The following is a 22,582-nucleotide window of genomic DNA, read 5'->3' as shown; positions in this document are numbered from 1 at the left end:
GAAGGTCATACTCGTTTATTTATGCAATGTTTCATTTAAAATACCATACCTAATAATTGTACTATAGTTAATCAACACGCATTTTCTTTAATTACACATATAACTTTCCATTTAGATAAGCCAATAATAACTAATAATCTGCTTTGCATGTCCAGTCCAGCCCGTATTTTTCAATTTATTTATGCAAATAAAGCCATTGCATAAACTCCATCATATTTATTACAAATCTCAACCTTATCCGTGTTTAACCATAAAAAACAGAAAACAATATTCAAAATGTTTCCTCAAAATTTCTTAGTGTTTTTTCTGTTAATTGTTGCAGTGCATAGCAGCAATACAATAGATCTTAATGAACTCATTGTTAAAATTCACAAAGAAACTAATTCGAAGACAATGTGTTTTATTGGAATGCAAGAGAATTCCTTGATTAAAAATTTAAAAACGACCTCTAAAACGGCAATTCTCATATTTTCATCATTAAATGACTACTTCAAAAAAGTTTCTTTGAAGAGTGCACTTGTTGTGGTTCATGGTCAGAGTCAGCATTATAATCAGCAATTTGGCATGTTGCAAAAATTGATTGAAACAATGGAAAATCGAAAATTTGTCATAATTTATGGAATCAGTTTTGATTGTTTACAAAAATATTTTAACTTTTTCGATAGTTGGAAATTTACTAGAATTTTTGGAACAACTAATGAAAATGTTTCGTATGCATTTCTACCTTTTGCTGATAATAAAATGCAAAGGCTTTCAGCAGAAGAATCATTGCCAAACGGTTTGAAGGACTTAAATGGTTTTGTTTTTCGTACAACAATTCTAAAGGATATACCAAGGACTTTTCGATACATTGATTCTAAAGGAATTTCACAACTCGGAGGATATGCAGCTCAAATGTTTTTAGCTTTTCTTCGTCGACACAATGCACGTTTTCAAGAAATTTATCCCAGTAATTCGAGGAAATTTATTTTACCGGAAGTTATGAATGCTACTTTGAACAATCAAATCGATATCAGTATGAATGTTTTATTTAAGACAAAAGGACTTTACCTTGCACAGTTGAAACAAATGAGATGGACGTTAATTGTACCAAAAACTGGTCATATAAATCCGAATGAGTACTTTGAGCGTCCATTTTCCACAATAGTCTGGATTCTTTTAGCTCTAACTGGAATTTACATAGCTTTGATTGATTACTTTATTAAGAAATTTTCCAACTTAAAAGCTGATCTTTGGAATAGTTTCAGTGAAATATTTCTGGCATTTTTATCGATGCCTTCTGAAGGACCATCAACTACACCTTTCCGAATACAAATTCAAGTATTTTTATTTACTTTTATTTTTGAAAATTTATATATAATTTTTGTTACGTCATTTCTAACGGTTTTTATTAAAATTAAAGAGATTCATTCCATTGATGATCTTATAGAACGAAATATACCAATTATAATGCATGAAGATAGTTGGAAATATGTACAAAAAATGAACGTTTGTCCTCCAGGGATGAAGGAAATTGTTATACCAGTTAAATATCCTGTTTATTCTAAGGAAATTAATTCTCTTAAAAACACAAGTGTTGCATATAGTGCTGGTGAAGATAGAACAAAATTTCTTATTGGATTGCAAAAACATCTTGGACAACAATCATTATTTCGTTCAATTTCTTTTTCTAATATTATTTTCGAACATGGATTTTTGTTGGATTTGCATTCACCATTTATTGAAATTCTTGATCTTTTAATAATGCATATGAAAGAAGGTGGATTTATTCAGAAGTGGGATGACGATGCTTACAAGCAATCTATTATGGCTGGATTTCATATGGAAAAACCACAGAGGATTTATCATCAATCAGGACTTGTTTCGATTAATTTGGAAACATTGCATTTTGCTTGGAGTGTTTTATTTAGGGGATTGTTACTTGCAGGAATAGTATTAATCGTTGAATTATTATTAAACATTCTGAAGAGGCGACGGCAAAATTTGTTGATTTCAACTTTGAAAAAAAATATCAATAGAATATTGGTAACACTTATGAATAAAATGTTTCATAAATAGAAATTAAATAATAAATATTAAAATTGATCAATAAAAATATAAATTGATATGGTTGAAAAATTTTAAATTGCATTTTTAAGATTTTTGCTTTCTTTCTCTATTTCCAAACACAGAAGATATGAAAGATATATTTTATAGATATAATTTTAAGAATAATGAAAATTCTTAGTTGCTTTTAATTTTATTTTTTTTTTAATATTTTAAACAAAAGGTGTGTTTTTTTTGTTTATATATATATAGATTTTGTGCAAAAAAAACGACATCGAGATATTTGAAATCAAAACAATTTACGTGTTAAAAACAACAAAAACTTTATTTGCATAGATTTTTGAAAAATCCAGATAATTATCCCGATTTTACTTTCTCTCGATAAAAATAGTAGTGCCAAGGTAGTTTAATTGTTGTGTTCATACAAAAATATCTGAAAATATTAACAAAAAAAAAAAGAAAATGAGGTTTGAAAAAAGCTCTCATAGAAAAAATTAAATCAAAAATTTGTTTGACATGGTTGTATTGAAATGTTAATATTTCGAGATATACGCAATGAATTTTTCAGATAAAAGTCTTAAATGGATCCTGATAAGATTGTTGAATAAATATATATATAAAATTAACAAAGTTTTTTCGAAAAATTAGAAAAAAATAAAAATCGAAAAAAAAATTCAATATAGCTACCTTCAAACGCTTATAACACAAGAACGACGCAACTAATGTTAATGATCATAGATAAACAAAAAAAACACACCTAATATACAGGGTGTTACGGGATAATTGAAGGGGTGATTCTGAGCTTTATTCTAAGAAAATATTTTTCTACAGCTATGCTTTTTATCCAGAATAAATTAATAAAACACTATGTTTATCACACATTTCTTTAAAAAATTGGCCTCAAAGTTAAAAATTATAGTGGATAGGAAAAAATAACAGCTTTATAAATTAATATCTGAACAACATATAAAATCATGTTAACATTTTTTAACATGCAGTTACAAAAAAACGAAGTTTCTATTATTAGTAGTAATGGAGAAATTTACATTTATATGAGTAAAGACATACTAAAGTAAGAGTTTTCTTAAATCATCTCTAAGTGGGAACAGCATAACAGCACAATTTTGGAATAAACCCTATGAAATCCCTAGTTATAACGATTTCCCGAAAGGTGGCCGGAAACTGGAGACGGCCGAAAATAGGCAACCCTACCCTATTAATGAAAAATAAAAACAGCATCCTAAATGTATTTAAGTTAAAAACAAATTGCAATTTGATTTCTTTAATTAGGATGTATTTTTATAGAAATCAAAAATTCCAAATAATTTTTTGACAAAAAAAAAATAAATAAAGTTGTTATGCATGCCATTTTGTATTAATTACACTAGTCAGCAAACTTAAATTTTGTTTGCAACAAGAACCAAAACAAACATTTCGGAAGGTTTGAATAATAGTTCAAAACAACAGAAGTCAATAAAATTTTTACTGATTTCGGATTCGAGTTCAGCACCTAAAAAACCTTCTGAAAAATATATTGGTTCTTGTGGAAAAAGTTGTTGATCAGTGTTATTAATCAATATTAAAACCAAATATTCAACAAAAAAAAATCAATATTTTGTCCACTAAAATACAATAAGCAAAACAAACATATGGCTTTAAAAGATGATCACTATGGCGTATGAGTAATATTATTTTATAATATCAAATTAATCCAACCATACCTAAATTATTTTGTATTACCATTGGATCTTTTGAATGATGTGTGCTATAAATATAATCACTATAGTCAGCAGTTCAGGGTACAAAACAAAAAATTCAAAGCATGTATTCGGCTCCTTGATGGTTAAGTTCCTTGTAAAGATCAGAGAAAAATGCTTTTTATCGAATCTATCGAAAACTGTTTAACGTATTAATACATTATGTTCTATAAAATCAATATCTAATCAAACTTGGTTTGAAAAACGTTCTAAATTTAGAAAATCCAATAAACCGATTTTTTACTGTTTTCGGGTCACCCCTATTCAAAAAGTGTAGAAAATTGTCAATTGGTAAAATATCTGCCCTCTTGTAAGTCATTTTGGTCACACGGGCTTAAGAAACAGGGTTTGAAATTTCAAATAAAAAGGGAGTGAAAAAGAAAATATGAACTCTTTGGTGTGAAAATCTGTTTCAAAAATGTTATCTCTTGTGATAGTCAACGAAAAATACTGCAATGACAGGTACGATGAACACTCGGGTTGGCACATAGTTTTGAAGTTGACAGTGCGTTGACAGAGTGAGGATGTTGGTTCAGTTAATTTAGAAGGTCAACGCGTTGACCAATTTCGTTAATCGTCTAATTTTAGTTCTTGTTTTGAATCCCCACGTCATCTGTTTCTTAATCATTGGGTTCTATTCAAACAAACAAAAAATCTTTAAAAACTAATGTATCCTTTTTACCTTTAATTTCAATAAAATATTATTGTATACTCGTATATCCAAAAGAAAAAAACAAAAAAAAACTTTTTTTTTGTGAAACTATGTTTTTCTTATGTGTGTCGGATCAATTTTTAAATAATTTCCTAACAATTTGAATACATAGTAGGTTAACCAAACAACAAAAGCAATACTTGAACTTACAATTATAACAATTTACATAATAATTTTAACACTCGTGATCTTATATGAATTTATTCAACACTTGCCACTCCAACAAAAAAAAAATTAAATAACAAAAAAAAATCACTATTTAAACTTTCCAACGGAACAAAAAAATAATAAAAAGTCCTTCCATCAAGTGGATAATTTTTTCATGAGTCCCACACTTTTAATGTTCGCTGCTGTAATTATCCTAAGTGACTTCCCGAGCGAGTATTTTATTTTTTATTATTTTTTTTTCACTAAATTTTTTTTTTCACCGAAGTAAATGAACATTATTTTCACTACCATTTGAGTTTTTTTTTTCCTTCTCTCCTGTTTTTGTTAGTAGAGGAAATAATCCCATATTCATAGTTTGCGTCCCCTTTGCCTCTTTTCATGGTTAAGTATAATATTGAAACCCTAACAACAAAGTGCTAAAGCATAGCATCACATAAAAAAGCTATCTCCTATCATGGTTGACCGCAACAATACACGTTGTCCTTTCTATGGATTTTATTTCTATTTTTTTGCTTATTTTTCTTTTTCTTGCATTTTCCCATTGTTTTGTGTATAAAATTGTGCTCGTCGTGGGTTTGTTTGTTTCACATCAAACATAAATAAATATCAACGACTTTAAGGACTCACTATATCATTGGTCTTAAAAGCTTATCACAGAAATGTCCCTGAGGGTTGTTGGTTGCTGTGGTGAATGCTTTTAAAATTGTGCGTGGTTTAAGTAGGAGTTGCCTTAGCATCAGCAACAGCAGCAGAAAAATAGCAGTAAGAAACAATAATATGCATCGCCATTTTTTCATAAATCTAGGACAACAAAAAAAAAAAAAAAGATTTTCTCCAATTGTATTTTAACAAAAAATGTAATGGAATGGAAGAGATTTTCTTTTTTTTTTTTTTAATATTTCTTCTAGTTCTTAATGTAATAAGGGGTGGTGGCACTTGGATTCAATAACAAATGGGCTGAGTGGCGGCTTCATTGTGTTGTTTCTTTTAGTTTTTCTTGTTGTTTTTTTTTTTGCTTTGTTTGAATTAGTGTGTGATTGATATATACAAATGTGGGACAAGGACAAGTACCAATTGTTAGGTGATTCTGATTTTTATTATTGAATGTCTGCCAGATGACTTTATTCAATTTGATTTGATTTCTATTCGAAGCTTATACACATATTTTATTGCAGTAAGACTTTTTTTAGTCTTAGAGTAAATATTTTAGAGAGCGTCAAGATTGAGTCAATCAAAATGGATTTAATGGTAAAATTTTCAAAACAAAAATAAAAGAAATTGAAATTGAAACAAATTGAAATCACAAACGCTTTGAACATTTTGAAGTTGAATTGTTATTATTTATGAATCAAATTACGTAACATCTATTTTTTATTGATGAATTTTATGACACATTCTTCGTTTTAATATTTGATATCGACCTGTCTCAAAATAATGTGATTCATGGTCAAATATTATGTAGAATGATGTTCTATTTATATCTTTAAAACGGGTCGTTGTGACTATCATTGGCTTAGATATTTAATGGAGGTGGCCCCCCAGTAACTTGCAAATCCCAACGATATTTTTAAAAAGGGTAACGTTAAAGACTTTGCAACTTAGAATACAGTAAAATAATACATTTTTAACACGTTTCAGTTATGCCCCAAAAATTTGGAAACCATGGCTTTATCTTTTATCTCTTTTAAATCTGACTATCTGGAAATTTTCAATAAGTTTGGATTCTGTCATACTAAAATTTTCGTACTTACTTTAGGTGCGGTGGTCACAGTCCCGAATGGAACTCGGCCCCGGTTCTTTCTATTTACTTGAAATTTGGCAATTTCACTAGGTCATTTCAAAATGAATGAGACTGCAATTTTTTTTGTTCAGTTAACTGTATTTTTACGTTGGTAAGATCTTGAAACAGATTGGTCTCTTTGAAACAAAAGAGCTGAGCAGCGAACTTTATACTTTTTTATTCTTCGATTAAAAATAATTATGATTAACTGCTACCCTAAAATTTTATGATATTAATGGAATAGAAACCGAGTCAGACACAAAAACTATCCGAGAAACCATAAATTTTACATACATAGGTCACGTTTCATGGGTAGTAATATATTATGACGATTCAATGCATACACTGAGGGAAAAAATAAATTGAATTTGTAACGTCGTTGTTTCAAAGATGAACTACTTTGATTTATGTGACTTTAAGATACGAAACCATCAAAAATTAACCTTTTTTCCACGTAGATTTTAATATGTTCATCTTCAACGCAAAATCATTCCGAATAATAGTTAAACCAATGTGGTTTTCATTGATTTTACGTTGTTTTATGGTGGCTTTTCCCTCAGTGTAGCTGACGATTTATTGATCAAATTCATGTTTATATTGTTTCAATTTTCGGCTATAATAAAATATTTCTTTCCTAACTCACTTATTTAAAGCTTCTCAATAACGCCTGACAGAACTTCAATAGGTTTGCTACGTTTTGCACCGAGTGCGCCATTTACATACACAATTAATAAGCGTGCATTAGAATTTAGATCCTCATTAAGAAATAACGCAAAACTATTTTATTTCAAAAGAACGAAAGCAGTTGCAAATAAAATATACCTACCTACGACTGGTTCCCACGAATTTGCTCTTAGAGTTCAATTTGCTTACAGTTTAAAATATTTAATATAGAAAAAAAAAAAATAAAAAATTAAAAAATAACAATAAAAATTATGTCGTTTTCGATTGGCTCTCCGGAAGCGTCCGGAATCATTCAGAAGACTTCTGAAACCGTTTTATTGGCATAAAAATGAGAGCCAGAACGCTTCTCAGAAGAGAAATTCTCTTCTTGATTTCAAATCAGAATCAAATCGAGAAGCACTAATACATGAATACTCACATGTCAAAGATACACTCAATCATTGTTTTTTATTATTTTTCATTCAAATTTTTTTCGTTTTCTGAAATTAATTTGTTTATATATTTTCAAACAAATAAATTAAGCTTTTAAAATATTTTGCAAAACGAATTCCCGATTAATTTGTTGAATATTAGGTACTATTTTCTTCACATGTTAATTATTTTTCAAGTCTTATGCCATATTTGACATTTTAAATTTCACAGAAAAACAAACACAAAAAAAATAGAATTGAGTGGAAGCAATTCAAACTGTTTTATTGGATTTCAGTATGAGTGAATCCTTGAGTGATTCCAATCGAAAACGACATTAAAGAGAAACAAATATATTCTTTAACGGATTTCAAACTCCAAAAAAAAAGTACGAAACTTGATTGCTTTAAATATAGGTAGTGCAAAAAAAATTCCAAAAAGTCTTCCAAAAATTTATTTTAAAATTTTTCCAAAATTTTTGTTTTTATTTTTAATTTTGAATTTGAAATTAAAGATATATAAATAATACTCTTGTATATAAAAAAAAATATATAGTTTGGAAAACTAAAAATACGCTTTTATCACGCACTAAAAACTATAAAACAGTTTAAATGACTTATTGGAAATGGTTAGATCAAAAAGCGATCTAGATTTTCCCAGGGTCCGGACCACCAAAATATTGTGTTGTCATCCGAAATATACATACATATATGTACAAAGTTTTAGTTAGATACGATAAATGGAAGTGGGTCAAAATTTAGTTCTAAGATTTCATTACATAAAGCTAAAATAGGTTTTTTGGGAGGTACCGTTTATAATGATTTCCTAGAAAAAAATTGAGATTAAATTTGTATGACAAAAATTAACAGTACCTGCTATATGACCAAAATGAAAAAAGCTCTTTTTTCTCCAAAAAAAATCTGTTGACTTTGGCAAGTAAGGTCCTACGCTTTGATTCAAAAATATATTTGAATCATTAGCTGAGTTTTATTTTCCCCCGTCATCCAGATCAGATTATTGTATTTATTTGCGGTACAATAACAAAAATAACTTTTTTTTGTAACGCAAGTAAAAAAAATTTATGATCCTGAACTTTGCAGACAATTTGTCTGCTGAGGTTTGGACAGCCACCAAAGTCGCAAAACTGGTCTGATTTTGAAAAATTAAACGGCATTCGCTTCGTTAAATAAAAATCTAGGGGCGATATTTTTTAGTTTTTTTTTATTTGTCTTAACAAAAAAGTTATGGCCAAAAAACGCAAAACCCACCAAAAAATTAATTTCAAAATTTTTGGACTTTCGTCACCACTGTAATAATGGACACATTTCTAAAAACTAAACGCCATTCGCTTCGTTAAATAAAAATCTAGGGGCGATATTTTTTAGTTTTTTTTTTATTTGTCTTAACAAAAAAGTTATGGCCAAAAAACGCAAAACCCACCAAAAAATTAATTTCAAAATTTTTGGACTTTCGTCACCACTGTAATAATGGACACATTTCTAAAAACTAAACGCCATTCGCTTCGTTAAATAAAAATCTAGGGGCGATATTTTTTAGTTTTTTTTTTATTTGTCTTAACAAAAAAGTTATGGCCAAAAAACGCAAAACCCACCAAAAAATTAATTTAAAAATTTTTGGACTTTCGTCACCACTGTAATAGTGGACCCATTTTCATAAAATAAACGCCATTCGCTTCGTTAAATAAAAATCTAGGGGCGATATTTTTTAGTTTTTTTTTATTTGTCTTAACAAAAAAGTTATGGCCAAAAAACGCAAAACCCACCAAAAAACGAAAGTCCAAAAATTTTTAAATTCATTTTTTGGTGGGTTTTGCGTTTTTTGGCCATAACTTTTTTGTTAAGACAAATAAAAAAAAACTAAAAAATATCGCCCCTAGATTTTTATTTAACGAAGCGAATGGCGTTTAGTTTTTAGAAATGTGTCCATTATTACAGTGGTGACGAAAGTCCAAAAATTTTTAAATTAATTTTTTGGTGGGTTTTGCGTTTTTTGGCCATAACTTTTTTGTTAAGACAAATAAAAAAAAAACTAAAAAATATCGCCCCTAGATTTTTATTTAACGAAGCGAATGGCGTTTAGTTTTTAGAAATGTGTCCATTATTACAGTGGTGACGAAAGTCCAAAAATTTTGAAATTAATTTTTTGGTGGGTTTTGCGTTTTTTGGCCATAACTTTTTTGTTAAGACAAATAAAAAAAAACTAAAAAATATCGCCCCTAGATTTTTATTTAACGAAGCGAATGCCGTTTAATTTTTCAAAATCAGACTAGTTTTGCGACTTTGGTGGCTGTCCAAACCTCAGCAGACAAATTGTCTGCAAAGTTCAGGATCATCATATTTGGATCACGATGGAAATAAAACACGTTACTCGGCTATTATTAACGGTATCTGTTTTGATTTCTCACGTCGGTCGGGACGTGCGTCGTTTAATCGATTTTAGCAAAAAAAATTTGAATGAAAGTAATTTAGTAACCTAGTTTTAAATTTAAGAACATTTTCAAAAATATCAGTCTTATTTTTAAAAAATTGTAAAAAAAAATTTTATGTAAATTATTTAAATACGGATTAGAGAATTTTGCTGTAATTTCGTATTAATGTGTTTTAATAATGGGTTAGTAATTTCTTCCGAAAAACTTGCCAATTTTTTGAAAACATTTTGGAAAATTTGATTACATTCAATAAACTATTTTTTTTTTTTCAACGGCTCCTACAATTAACAATCCAAAAATGCGTTAACATATAAGAAATCAAACGGAGATGAAAAATATTCAAACTCTTATACTTTTTTACATTTCTCATAAAATTAATGTAAAAAATTATATTAATTTTTATTTTGTGTGAATGCTATAAAAAGTTAAACATTCTAGTAGGTAGTGCTTTTCATTTCTCATCCCTTTGATAGAAATATTTTTTAATAGAAGGCATGAATTTTATGTAAATTATTGGCCCCTGTTAGGCTATATTTTTACCCATACCCATCTTTAAAGGAATTTGTAGATACCACACATTATTTGGTTGTGAAATTATTTCATTCTATTCAGATGTTAAAATAGATTGACACATACATATCTTTGGATTTAAATAAGTGTTTTGTGATGTTCTTGTTTGGATGGACAAGATACGAGATGGCAAAGTTAAAATTCACAAAAATTATACAAATTATTGAACTATTAATTTGAAGAATTTACTTCTTATTAATACATCAACATAGACAAATCGGGTTCAGCTTCGAGCTTTTATTTTTTTTTTTTTTTTTTAATTTTGCAACAAGCTTCAATTTTAAATTTTAGTTTGCGTCATTTTTGATCTTGCCATAGTTAAAAAAAATTCATTTATACCTTTTCAATAAATTAATTTTTTTTTTGTTTCATTTAAAAATGTACAGCCATATTTTAAAATGTAGGGGAGAGGTGCGGACAGTGAGACACCCTTTTCTTAAATTGGTATATCTTAGAATGTTTTCAAGATAGCTTAACGAAACTTTGAAGTCAGTTTAAGACATATTTTATCTTAATGTTGCAAAAAAAACTTGTAGTGAAAGAATGAATGAGAGCATCAAATTGGACTAAAATGTCTCAACGTCAAAACGTCTCACTGTTTGAAAGGGGTGCGATCAGTGAGACATTCTTAGGTGAAAAAAAAATTAACGAAAACGTCAAATAATTAGGTAATTGACACGTATATAATTAATTACTTTATGTTACTTTAACCCATTTTTTCAAAAAAAAAAAAAAATAACAAAAAGCCAAAAAAAAACGAAAGAAAAAACACTACGAAATCATATTGAAGTCATGCTAAAATAATAGAAACAACCTCTAAATAGCTTTTAAGTACAAAATGTGTATTTATAAAAAATGAACACATTTGAGCAACGTTGCTTAACGATTGCTTAATTTAAACGCCATTCACCGCGTTTAGAGCTTGTTTAGAGCCATTTTAAGATTGATTTGACCACATATGAATTATTACTAAAATCGTGAGCTCAGTATCATGGTAATAATTTATCTAGGGTGTGGGGTGAAGGCGTCATTTTGGTTTGAAATGAAATTATTCCCTAAAAGGAGCTTGAATTTTAAATTAAAATTAAAGAATGTTAAAAAAATTAAAATAGTTAATATAAATTAAAAAAATCAATGCTCTCTGACTTTGCTGTATGCATTTTATTAAGGAACCCGACGAAAGCAAAATCATCCTCAACGACCAAATGTGTTTTTTTTTTTTTTGCAGTCAAGCTTAAGAATTTTTGTTTACAAAAATACATACAAGCTGTCAAAAACCACGTGATGTTTCTTAAATGTAATAGTATTTTGTACTAGATTAGTCAATTTCCCTTCATTTTTTGACACAACTATCGATTAGTTAATCATCTGTGGAAATTCGATTATAAATACAAATCTAAGCAACGTTGCTTAAAGGGGAATTAAATATTTAAGCAAGCTTAACTAAACAACCGTTGAGAACCAATTTAAGCAAATCTAATAAATACGGCTGGTATTGTTTTTCTTAAAGTTTTGCAAAATTTCAGTACTTCGGCTTCTCAAACGCTTCTTTACAAAAATTATGTATCTTCAAAACAATTGGGTCGGTAAAAAAAAAAAAAAAAAAAAATGTATGTCAGTAATATCAGTTTTTCGATCATTTATAGAACCTAAAATTAAATTCTTTATCTGTAAAAATTGCGGGTGAATTAAAAATATTTTTGTGACTAAAATTAATTTTAATAAGATTTACATTATTAATATTACAATATTTATAACCTCATCTTTTTTTTTTTTAACTCATTTTAGATAAACTGAAATGATTTGTTTGTGGTACAACAATAAACAACAACACAATTTCCATGACTAACAATTCACGAAGGACGACATCGCCATTGCAACATGTTAAGAGTTCTGGGCCTGTTCTTTGCATGCACTGTAATCATGATGTTCACACCACTCGTAAGGTGAGTACGAGCATGTAGTTACTTTAAGATTTTGTTTTGTTTTAATCTATACCTACTAATTAGTTCTTGTAGGCTTTTTATCGTACAAGATTATAATCTAATTAAAATAATATTTTCGCTTAAAATTTTCTTTTGTTTTGAAATGTGCAAGATAGTTTCTTGATATCGGTTCAAAAAAGGATACAGTAACTTATAATATTTTAATTAAGAATAAAGTAAGTGAAAGGTGCTTTAAAGGTGAATGAATATCAAAAAACACCTTTATATCTTTTGAAGTTTCCATTCATTAAAACTTTTTTGTTGTGAGGAAAATTCTTGATAAGTTTAGTTTAAAAGACTCTATCCTTATTCTAAAACCGAAGTCCTAAATGTATATAAATCTTTTAGGTTAGGGTAAAAGCGGGTGAGATGGCGCGGTGGGAGAGATGGCGCACTTGAAATATCCTTTACATTTATTGCTCTAAAAATGTATGAAAAATATTTTTAGCTTTCTTTAAATATTTTAAATCGAAGTAGCCAGTATTCGTTTCTTTGTCTGTGATAGAAAAAATAAAAAAAAATTTCAAAGCAAATCATGTGATGATTTTTTTCGAATTTTTTTTCGCTCTTTTTTTTTGTTCCGATATTTTGTGAATCGTTGGGACTTTAGATGCCCTTGATACGCCAATACATACAAGAGAGTATAAGTTATGCATTGCGTGTGAAATCTGAGCTCTATTTCTATCTGCTTTTTATGGGTGCTTACATATAGGAATTATGCGAAAAAAGGTGAGATGGCGCAATTTTTTGCGGGTGAAATGGCGTATTCCGTACAAGAATTTTTTAATTGAGTATAGTGTTAGCATGTGCCATATCACCCTCAAAATATTTTTTAAGTAATTCAGCCAAGTTCAAATATTATAAAAAAGACGACCAGTTGAAATCTATTATATGGCATGCATTGGTGCTTGACTCCTTTACATCGTTCAACCATTTGTGCAATGAATTTGGCAATAGAAACCTAAAACAAACTCGTGCGCCATTTCACCCACCCTATAGGGGGAGATGGTTTTTTTTAAACTTTTTTTCTATATTAAATTAAAAATACGAATTTAAAATATAAAATTCTGTAAAACAAATAATACGTTGGATATTGAATATAGAACATTTTTGCATTGTTAGAAATATGAAATGTGGTTTACTTTGAAAAATATGACAAAAACAAAAAAGGTATGCCATCTCACCCGCTTTTACCCTATATAGATACGATGCTCCAGAATGCATTTCAAAATATACATACTAGTATATAGAAAAAAACATAAATTCCTCAAGGAGAAAAGTATTCTTCTTAGCACATAAATTCCATAGAAAATACCTTAATAAAATATTTTAGCTTTTTTATACCAAGATTCACTGAACTTTCATCGTTCGAAGGAGTAAACTTTTAAACTTTTAAAAAATTTCTTTAATTTTTTTTTTTTTGTTTTTTTGTGTGTGCAAGTGAAGGTTCCTTTCAATAAAAAAAAAATATTCTATTTTATTTTTGCACAATTTTAGATGCAAGAGAAAAGAAATGCCAGCCGGTCGTTTGGAAAATGTTACACAAACTATATCAAAAATTCTAGAAGGTTATGACATAAGGTTGCGACCAAATTTTGGTGGTGAGTCACAAAGGAAATACTTGTATTTAACTTAACGAGGATGTTTTCTTTTGTATAAATTAATTTATTTTAAGGAGACCCACTTCATGTGGGAATGGATCTGACCATAGCCAGTTTTGATGCAATTTCTGAAGTGAATATGGTGAGTATTACCAAAAAAAAATATTAAAATGTAAAAGAAAAAAGGATTTCTGGTTTGCTATATAGTACAGACAAATTTTTGAAGAAGGCACTAGGTTATTTTAGAAAGGATTACTTTATAAAATTATTCCTCTAGAAGTTTTTAGTTTAAAAAGAAAAGGGTAGGTCTCTGAACTTATGCTTTAGACAAAAAAGAGGTCAGCCAAGTTCGGTGATTTAGATTAACTCTTCATCATTCGTATTTATTAAGCCAGGTCTTGAGGTCGTGGGTTGCTGATAATGTATTCATATCATTGGATTTGGGTATTTTAATAGATTTGGAGACTAATTGTACCAAATTGGAGGAGATATCTGTCAATTTCATTTTGGGGAGTAGAAATCTATCCAATCTTTCTTATGAGTTTGCAAAGGAGACAATGTGCGACAATGTTTGCAATGTTTCCATTATTGGTGGCAAAATATCAGTTGTGAAGGAGTATCGCCAGAATGATCATAATAAATTAGGGTAGTCTTTTTTAGAACAAAGTTGCAGATTTTATCAGGTCCTCCTGATATCTTTAGTTGGCTTCTTCTATTCTCCCAAAAGTAATAAAATTTGTGTTGTTAAAGGAATTCTCCTAATACGTTTGCATTCAACAAACATAAAAGTCTAATCCATCTAGAAATCCGGGGCCTGTAGGTACATGGTGGATTTGGATGGAAATAATTGTCTTAAAAGTAGCCTGCAAAAGTTTTCGCATTGTTTCGCTAGATGTAAGCTCACCGCTAATGGTTGTGATAGTTGTTTGCATAACCTATTTCCGTTGTGTTAATCTCTGAGTTAACCCTTTTGAGTCCAGTGTTACTCTCATAATTTAAAGATAATAATGTCTAGTTACAGGATTGGTACAAAAAGCTAGTCAAATATCATATTTTTAATTTTTTTTATCGAAAAAGGGACCGAAATTCCCATTTTTTTTTTTTTGGTAAAAGTTTTTTTTTTATATGGTCACAATTTTGAAAAAAAGATAGAGAACATTTCCTCGTTTGCCCTTTATCTTGTCTCGAATAAAAAAAAAATAAATTAAAAAAATATTTATTGCAAGTGAAAAAAATTTTGCATTAAAAAAATAATTTTATTGCTACTTAAAATATTTTGCAAATACATATATCTTGCATAAAAAAAAACATTTTTTCTGCATTGAAAAAAAAAAAAATTCAACATAATGTGTGCAACAAGATTTTTTTTTTTTTTTAATTTTTTTTTTTATTTTCAATGCAATTATTTTTCTGTTACAATAAATAGATACATTTTTTTTTCATTTGCAATAATTTTTTTTTACTTGCGATATAGGTAGAGGAGAGGTGCGGACAGTGAGACACCCTTTTTTTAAATTGGTATATCTTAGAATGTTTTCAAGATAGCTTAACGAAACTTTGAAGTGAGTTTAAGACATATTTTATCTTAATGTTGCAAAAAAACGTATAGTTAAAGAATGAATGAGGGCATCACATTGGACTAAAATGTCTCAACATCAAAACGTCTCACTGTTTGAAAGGGGTGCGATCAGTGAGACATTCTTAGGTGAAAAAAAAATTAACGAAAACGTCAAATAATTAGGTAATTGACAAGTATATACTTAATTAATTTATGTTACTTTAAGCCATTTATTCAAAAAAAAAAAAAAATAACAAAAAGCCAAAAAAAAAACGAAAGAAAAAACAATACGAAATCATTTTGAAGTCATGCTAAAATAATAGATTTTTTAAAAATCTATATGTCTCACTGTTTGCTTTTTAAAAAACCTATGTCTCACTGTTTGCTTTTTAATAATGTCTCACTGTTTACTTTTTGTCATTTTTCGGAAAAATATAAAATTACAAAAAACGAGAAGGAATTCTAATTCAATGATATTTTTTATGAAAGAACATATAAATATAATACATACATATGTAAAAAAAGTTCTGTCCACTAACCAGATTTTTTTGTGTTATACACTCTTTTTATAACACTCCAAAAACTACTTTCACCTGATTTTATGTGATATTTTACGGCGTGGGAAAATGGACAGCTTTAATTTAGTCGGGACAAAATTAAAAGACGCAGACGGGGAAATAAACGTTTTGACCCAAACTAGCGTTACTGTGCTTATTTTCAGAAAAGAGAAAAATGGATTGTCTCACTGTTTGCACCGTCTCACTGTTCGCACCCTTCCCCTACTATGTATATATCAAGTTATGCATTCGTACAAAAAAAAAGTTGAGATAACATTTTTCCATGACATTACGATGGTAGACAATGCCAAAAAAGTGGGTCCGGAAAGTCCGTCTCTGTCTGTCAGTCTGTCTGTCTGTCTGTATAAGGAGATACAGCCTTAACGAATGGACCGATTAATGTCAAACTTGGTATGTAGCGTTATTTGGTGACTCTCCAGAGGGGTTTTTGGAATTAATTTTTTTGGACCAAAAATAACGGTACTTGTCATATACCGATTTTAGTAAAATTGAAATATCTCGAAAACGGCTCTAACGATTTTGTTTAAAAAATTCAAATGTTAGTTTTAAGTTAAAGTCTCTTTTTCAATGAAAAAAAAATGTTTGAAAATCATTATTAACGGTACCTGCTATAGAACGGTTTTTTTTTTTCCAAATTCGAAAATCTCCGAAACTTCTCATTCGATTTCAACGAAACTTTTTGTGAAGAAGCATTTATATAATTTAAATATAAACCAAAAATAAAATTTCCAAAAAAAAAATTTTGAATTTTTTTTTTTTTTAAATCAAATTGTCGAAAACGGGACATTGAATTTTTTTGAAATTTTGATTTAAGATGTTGATTAGTGATTTCTACAAAATGGCACTACAATTTTATTTTAAAACTTTTTTCCAAAAAATTATTTATAAAAAATTGTTTTTTTAAAAAACGGATTTTGAAAATTTTTTTCTAAAAATGCACGTTAATATATTTATCAAAACTGCATACTTGTTTTGGAGAGCAATTTAATTTCAGATTTTATTTTATTTTTTTTTATAAAACGCATTTTATTTTTTTTTTCCAAATTTCTATATTCAAAAAAATTTAAGCAACTTCAACTCCAAGAGCAAGTTCGTGCGACCCAGTCGTGCATTTTATTTTATTTTCAAATGCATATTTTTTAATTGATATTTTAGCAACCCTGATTTCATACCACAATTAATTGGTCATTCCGTTCCTAGTATGTCAGTTTCTGAATTGGCCGACATTATTGGCCTTGAATCTCTTTCAATAAATCTTTTTGGTCAACTTTTTTGTCTTTTTCAAAAAGTTGATTTTTTTCTTCATTCGACTTAAGTGACTCAATCTAAATATTTTAGTCCAATAAATACCTAGCAGTAGTTTTAGTAGTGTTCAAATATTTCAAATCAAATTTGAGCATACTTAATAAGTTCAACGATATAACCAGACAAGACAATGTATTTGTATATATATTAAGCTACATTCCATCGCTGATGTAGTTGATGTAGTAAGCAGTCCCCAGAATCGGTTTGGTTTTGCCAGTTTTTTTTTTATATATACAATAACATAACCAAAAGTTAAAGTTCCAAAGATAAAGTCGTGTGGTCCAGTCGTTAAGTTTGTATTATTTTTCTTTTTGATTTAGTTTTGATGGTCACTGTGGCGTATGTGTAACTTTTTTTTTTTTACTGAAAAATCAAAATAGATGACGAGGTGACCTTTATTGAATATTTCCTTAACTTTCAAATGGAATCTGGCCCAAACGTGGCATTCAATTTTATTTGTAAACAAAAAACAAAAATAATCTAACCTTAGAAAAGGGATATCACGGGTCTAAGTATTTTTAATTACTGACCGCTCAATTATTGATCAATTAATTTTAATTTCTACTTCTTTTACTGAAGCTTTTAAATATAGCCTTTGAAAATCTTATGATCTCTATGAGATTTATAAATTTAAGCTGAATTTTAAAATGAGGTGTTCCAGTTTGATCTTTGTATAAGGGTTCGTTTTGCTGTCTTTATATTTTTATATCTAGAATAAGAGGTAAAAAGTCAAGGCCATCATTCTCTTTAAGGCAAAATATCAAAACATTAATAGCACTTTTTTCTCTCTTTTTTTTTCTAAATTTAAATAATTTTCTACAAATTATATGCCATAAACTTGCATAAATAAATTCAAATCAAATTGAAACTAAACGAAGAAATTTATTCAGAATTCTACTCCTCTTACTATCATCACCACCATTACCACCACAACAACCAAAATGCCTTGCATGAAAAATGTCTAAATGATTTCAAATGTTAAAAAAAAAAATTAGGTCGACCGTCTATAAATGAAGAGTTCCATCAAAATGAGTAGAAGAAAAAAAAAAATAATGAAGAAATATAAATATCCTCCGAGCTCTTATCGAAACCACACGACACACTTAACACTCTCCAGAGAGAGAGACAGAGAGAGTGAGAACTTACATGTAGTTAACGATAAGGGTATTCTCCGACGAGGAGGAGTCAGCGGAAGGAAGGAAAAGGACTATACACAACCAGAGGAGTTAATGTTTTCGTCCTTGGCACAGAATCTCCTCCGAATCACCTGCTTCATTTCACTTTAAACTAACCAAACCACCATCTCACCAGGACACAAGATGATGATGATGATGATGGTGGTGATGGTGATGGGGTTAGGCACAGCTACCACATGTAGAGAAGAGGCATATAGGTTGAATGCAAAGTGCAAACACAAACCTCATACACACCTCCACAACACCTTTATTCTGTATTTAAAAAATAAAAATAATAAAATGATGTCCTTTTGCTCTTATTTCGTTCCATGTTGTTTACACGCTGCACCATACACAACCTCTCCCAAAACCAAAAAGGATTACACAATCACAATGTACTTGAATCAATACTGGAGGGATGAGCGTTTAGCGTTCAACGCCTATGGCCCTTACTACGACGATGACGCCGACGATGATGGTGTAAATGATGTTCTGACGTTGTCAGGAGATTTTGCTGAGAAAATTTGGGTGCCGGATACGTTTTTTGCAAACGACAAGAACAGGTGAGTCCTTGCTTGCTTGCTTGATGATGATGTTGATGTGTGACAGATCCTTAAATGAGTTTTTTTGTTCATATTTTTTTTCTTGTTTTATATTGATTGGAAATATGTATTTTTTTTGTATTTCAATTTGGGTAATTAATTAGCTTCCTGCATGATGTAACAGAACGCAACAAACTTGTGCGTTTGGGTGGAGATGGTGCTGTCACATATGGAATGAGATTTACTACAACGCTGGCTTGTATGATGGACTTGCACTATTATCCGCTGGATTCACAGAACTGCACTGTAGAAATCGAAAGTTGTAAGTTAATTGAACTAGATTTTTTTATATTGAATGGTTACTGACATCGCGTTTTTGCTATTTTGGATCTTAGTTTTTTTACACCAAAATCATTTTTTAAGAACTTTTGGTTTTTATTTCTCAAAAGAGCTAATAGAGGGCTTTCTTTTGATGTATCACTCGTTGGATTTGGAGTTAATTTTTTAAAATGCTCAGAAAAAAAAAATAGTCATATACAGGGTGTCCCAAAAGTAATGGATCAAACGAAATATGCAGATAGGCCAACTTTAGGGCTCTCAGAATTTGGTAACTTGTTCATCCCAAATCCTTACGGTTTTCAATTTAATGCAGTTTTTGTGAATTATCGAAAAATCTCGACTTTGCAACAGTATTTTGCTTCCTCCGGTCATAATTGATTTTTGTTTTTTACAATTCTTTCACTAAAACATTGCCTAATAATAAGAAATAATTATTTAATCAAAATATTTTTTATTTCATACGCCATTTTGCTGCAAATTATGTAACAGTTCCATATTTTATAAAAACTCAATTTTTTACTTTTATTTGAGAGGAACATCCCGAAAAAAAATTGTATGGTGTGATACTGGTTTATTATTTTAAAAACTTGCCGTGTTATTGCACTTTTCAAAAATGTATACAAATTTCCAAAGTTCAAATTATAACGAAAGATATTACAATTTTAATGCAAAAAAACAGGGGTTTTCAGAGCAAAATAACAAACGAAAATCGAGGCTTTTATTCAAAAAGAAATAAACAAACAACAGTCGAGGAAATGTGTTTATTTGTCTTTGTTATTTTTCTCTGAAAATGCCTGTTTTGTTGCATTAAAATTGTAATATCTTTTGTTCTAACCTCAAGTTTGGAAACTTTTATACATTTTTGAAAAGTGCAATAACACGGCAAGTTTTTTAAATAATTAACCTGTGTCACACCATACAAATTTTTTGCAGTGTGTTGCTCTGAAAAAAAAATTAAGTAATTGAGTTTTTATAAAACATGGAACTGTTAATTAATTTGCAGCAAAATGGCGTATGAAATAAAAAATATTTTGATTAAATAATTATTTATTCTTATTAGCCAATGTTTTAGTGAAAGAATTGTAAAAAACAAAAATCAATTATGACCGGAGGAAGCAAAATACTGTTGCAAAGTCGAGATTTTTCGATAATTCACAAAAACTGCATTAAATTGAAAACCGTAAGGATTTGGGATGAACAAGTTACTAAATTCTGAGAGCCCTAAAGTTGGCCTATCAGCATATTTCGTTTGATCCATTACTTTTGGGACACCCTGTATAACTATTTTTTAACTATTTTCATAGTTTAAATCGGGATAACTATTATAAATAGTTATTTGTCAGATGGAGGGACTATTATATGAATTTTGTTTACAGTTGGAGGAGAGGGCGAGAGTGATTTATCTCCCCCTCTTATGTGGGAGAAGAAATTATATGACAACGACTAAAATTATTTTATTTTTTTTTATTTTTTTTTGTTTTATATACAGAGTTTCCAAAAAGTAAAGGTTTAAACAAATTATGCTGATAGGCCAATTAAAGAACACTCACAACTTGGTAGCTTGTTTATCCCAATTACTTACTGTTCGATTTAATCCAGTTCTTGTAAAATCTCGAAAAATACCTGAAACATTTTTTTAGATTAGGAACAGTTGACTTTTCAAAATGAATGTCTTATTTTTATTCCTGCGAAAAAAAAATTGTACTGGAAAATAGACACTTTGTTAAAAAAGAATCAAACAAATTTTTGTATCACAAGACTTGAAACTTGTACACGTACTGCAATAGTTGTCTGTAACTATAGAAAATAGTTACTTTTAACTATTTTGCTGTGGCATTTTTAACACGCATTTTTAACTGTTTTGTGACTATTTTCTGTTCACAAATACTTATTCGCAAAATTTCATTGAATTCTATAAAATGACTATGCAAATAGTTACAAAATAACTGTTTTTTTTAATTTTTTTTTCTCTGAGTGTATTTTTGTGTCTGCCCAAATGATATAACAAATGATATCTTTAAACAAACACTTGTTTCGAAACTTGTTTCCGATGTTATCAGCTTCCAAACATGAGTAAACAAATTGACGTTAAACGAACATGGGCACAGTGGGCCATCTTTCATATTTCGTTGCAAAATGAACGGGTTAATATTTGAATGATTTTTAAATAATTGTAAAAATGTATGATGAGTTTCAAGAAAATCGGCTTACATGGTGTTTCAGAATCTTGTCTTGAACTTCATGTTTTTTTTTTTTTTTTTGCCTGATATTTACAATGCAAGTACCTATTTAAAATATTTGTATATGTTAAATAAATATCAATAAAGCTTTTATTTAAGAAAATGAAGTGTTTTGCAATATATGACAGCAAAAGTTTTATTAAAAAAAAAAGATAAAAACTACTTCTTCGTTATGGAGCATTCTTAAAAACTTACATGTGTTTTTGTACCTAAATTTCTTCTGACAATTCTCCAATTAGTAATGTCTTATATTCTATAGTACTTTCCCTATGCAACAATATAACATTTACATATCATCGCACATATTTGACCCGAAAAGGTGATCAAAATTATTTGTTGGCATTTAAAAAATAAAAAATAAAAAAAGATATTTTCAATCTAAAATAGTAACACATACGCCATAGTGGCCCGCAGTTAGGACACAAATAAAATAATTAAAAAAAAATTATAGCTGACTAAACAATTACACCAGTTCACCTTTGTTGACCATTTAATAAATCTCAAAAATACATTAAGTATCGCAAGCGTAAATGGGTAACCCACGAAGAAAACATATCGTAAAAATATGGCGGAAGTTGATGGAACTTTTTTTTCTTACCTGATCGGAAAAAATAATACATAGTTATCAGAAGCTACTATGTTACTTTTTTTTAATTTTTATTTATCAGCTTTCGTGAAAAAAACA

General features: G+C 29.0%; 1 protein-coding gene across 1 annotated transcript in view; it reads left to right on the top strand.

Moving 5' to 3' along the window:
• The window catches only part of LOC129911225 (gamma-aminobutyric acid receptor subunit beta-like), a 39,503-nt gene that overhangs the window by 11,197 nt on the left and 5,724 nt on the right, over window positions 1-22,582 (top strand). The window contains exons 2-6 of the mRNA XM_055988951.1: window positions 12,363-12,520; window positions 14,057-14,160; window positions 14,235-14,302; window positions 19,155-19,339; window positions 19,483-19,640. Of these exons, the coding sequence (XP_055844926.1) occupies window positions 12,456-12,520; window positions 14,057-14,160; window positions 14,235-14,302; window positions 19,155-19,339; window positions 19,483-19,640 (580 nt within the window). The 5' untranslated portion in view covers window positions 12,363-12,455. The remainder of the gene's footprint in view (window positions 1-12,362; window positions 12,521-14,056; window positions 14,161-14,234; window positions 14,303-19,154; window positions 19,340-19,482; window positions 19,641-22,582) is intronic.

Source organism: Episyrphus balteatus, chromosome 2, assembly GCF_945859705.1.
Source record: "Episyrphus balteatus chromosome 2, idEpiBalt1.1, whole genome shotgun sequence".
In the NCBI taxonomy this organism is placed as follows: Eukaryota; Metazoa; Arthropoda; class Insecta; order Diptera; family Syrphidae; genus Episyrphus; species Episyrphus balteatus.
The sequence above is the reverse complement of the archived record's forward strand: the minus strand, read 5'-3'. Positions and strand labels throughout refer to the sequence as shown.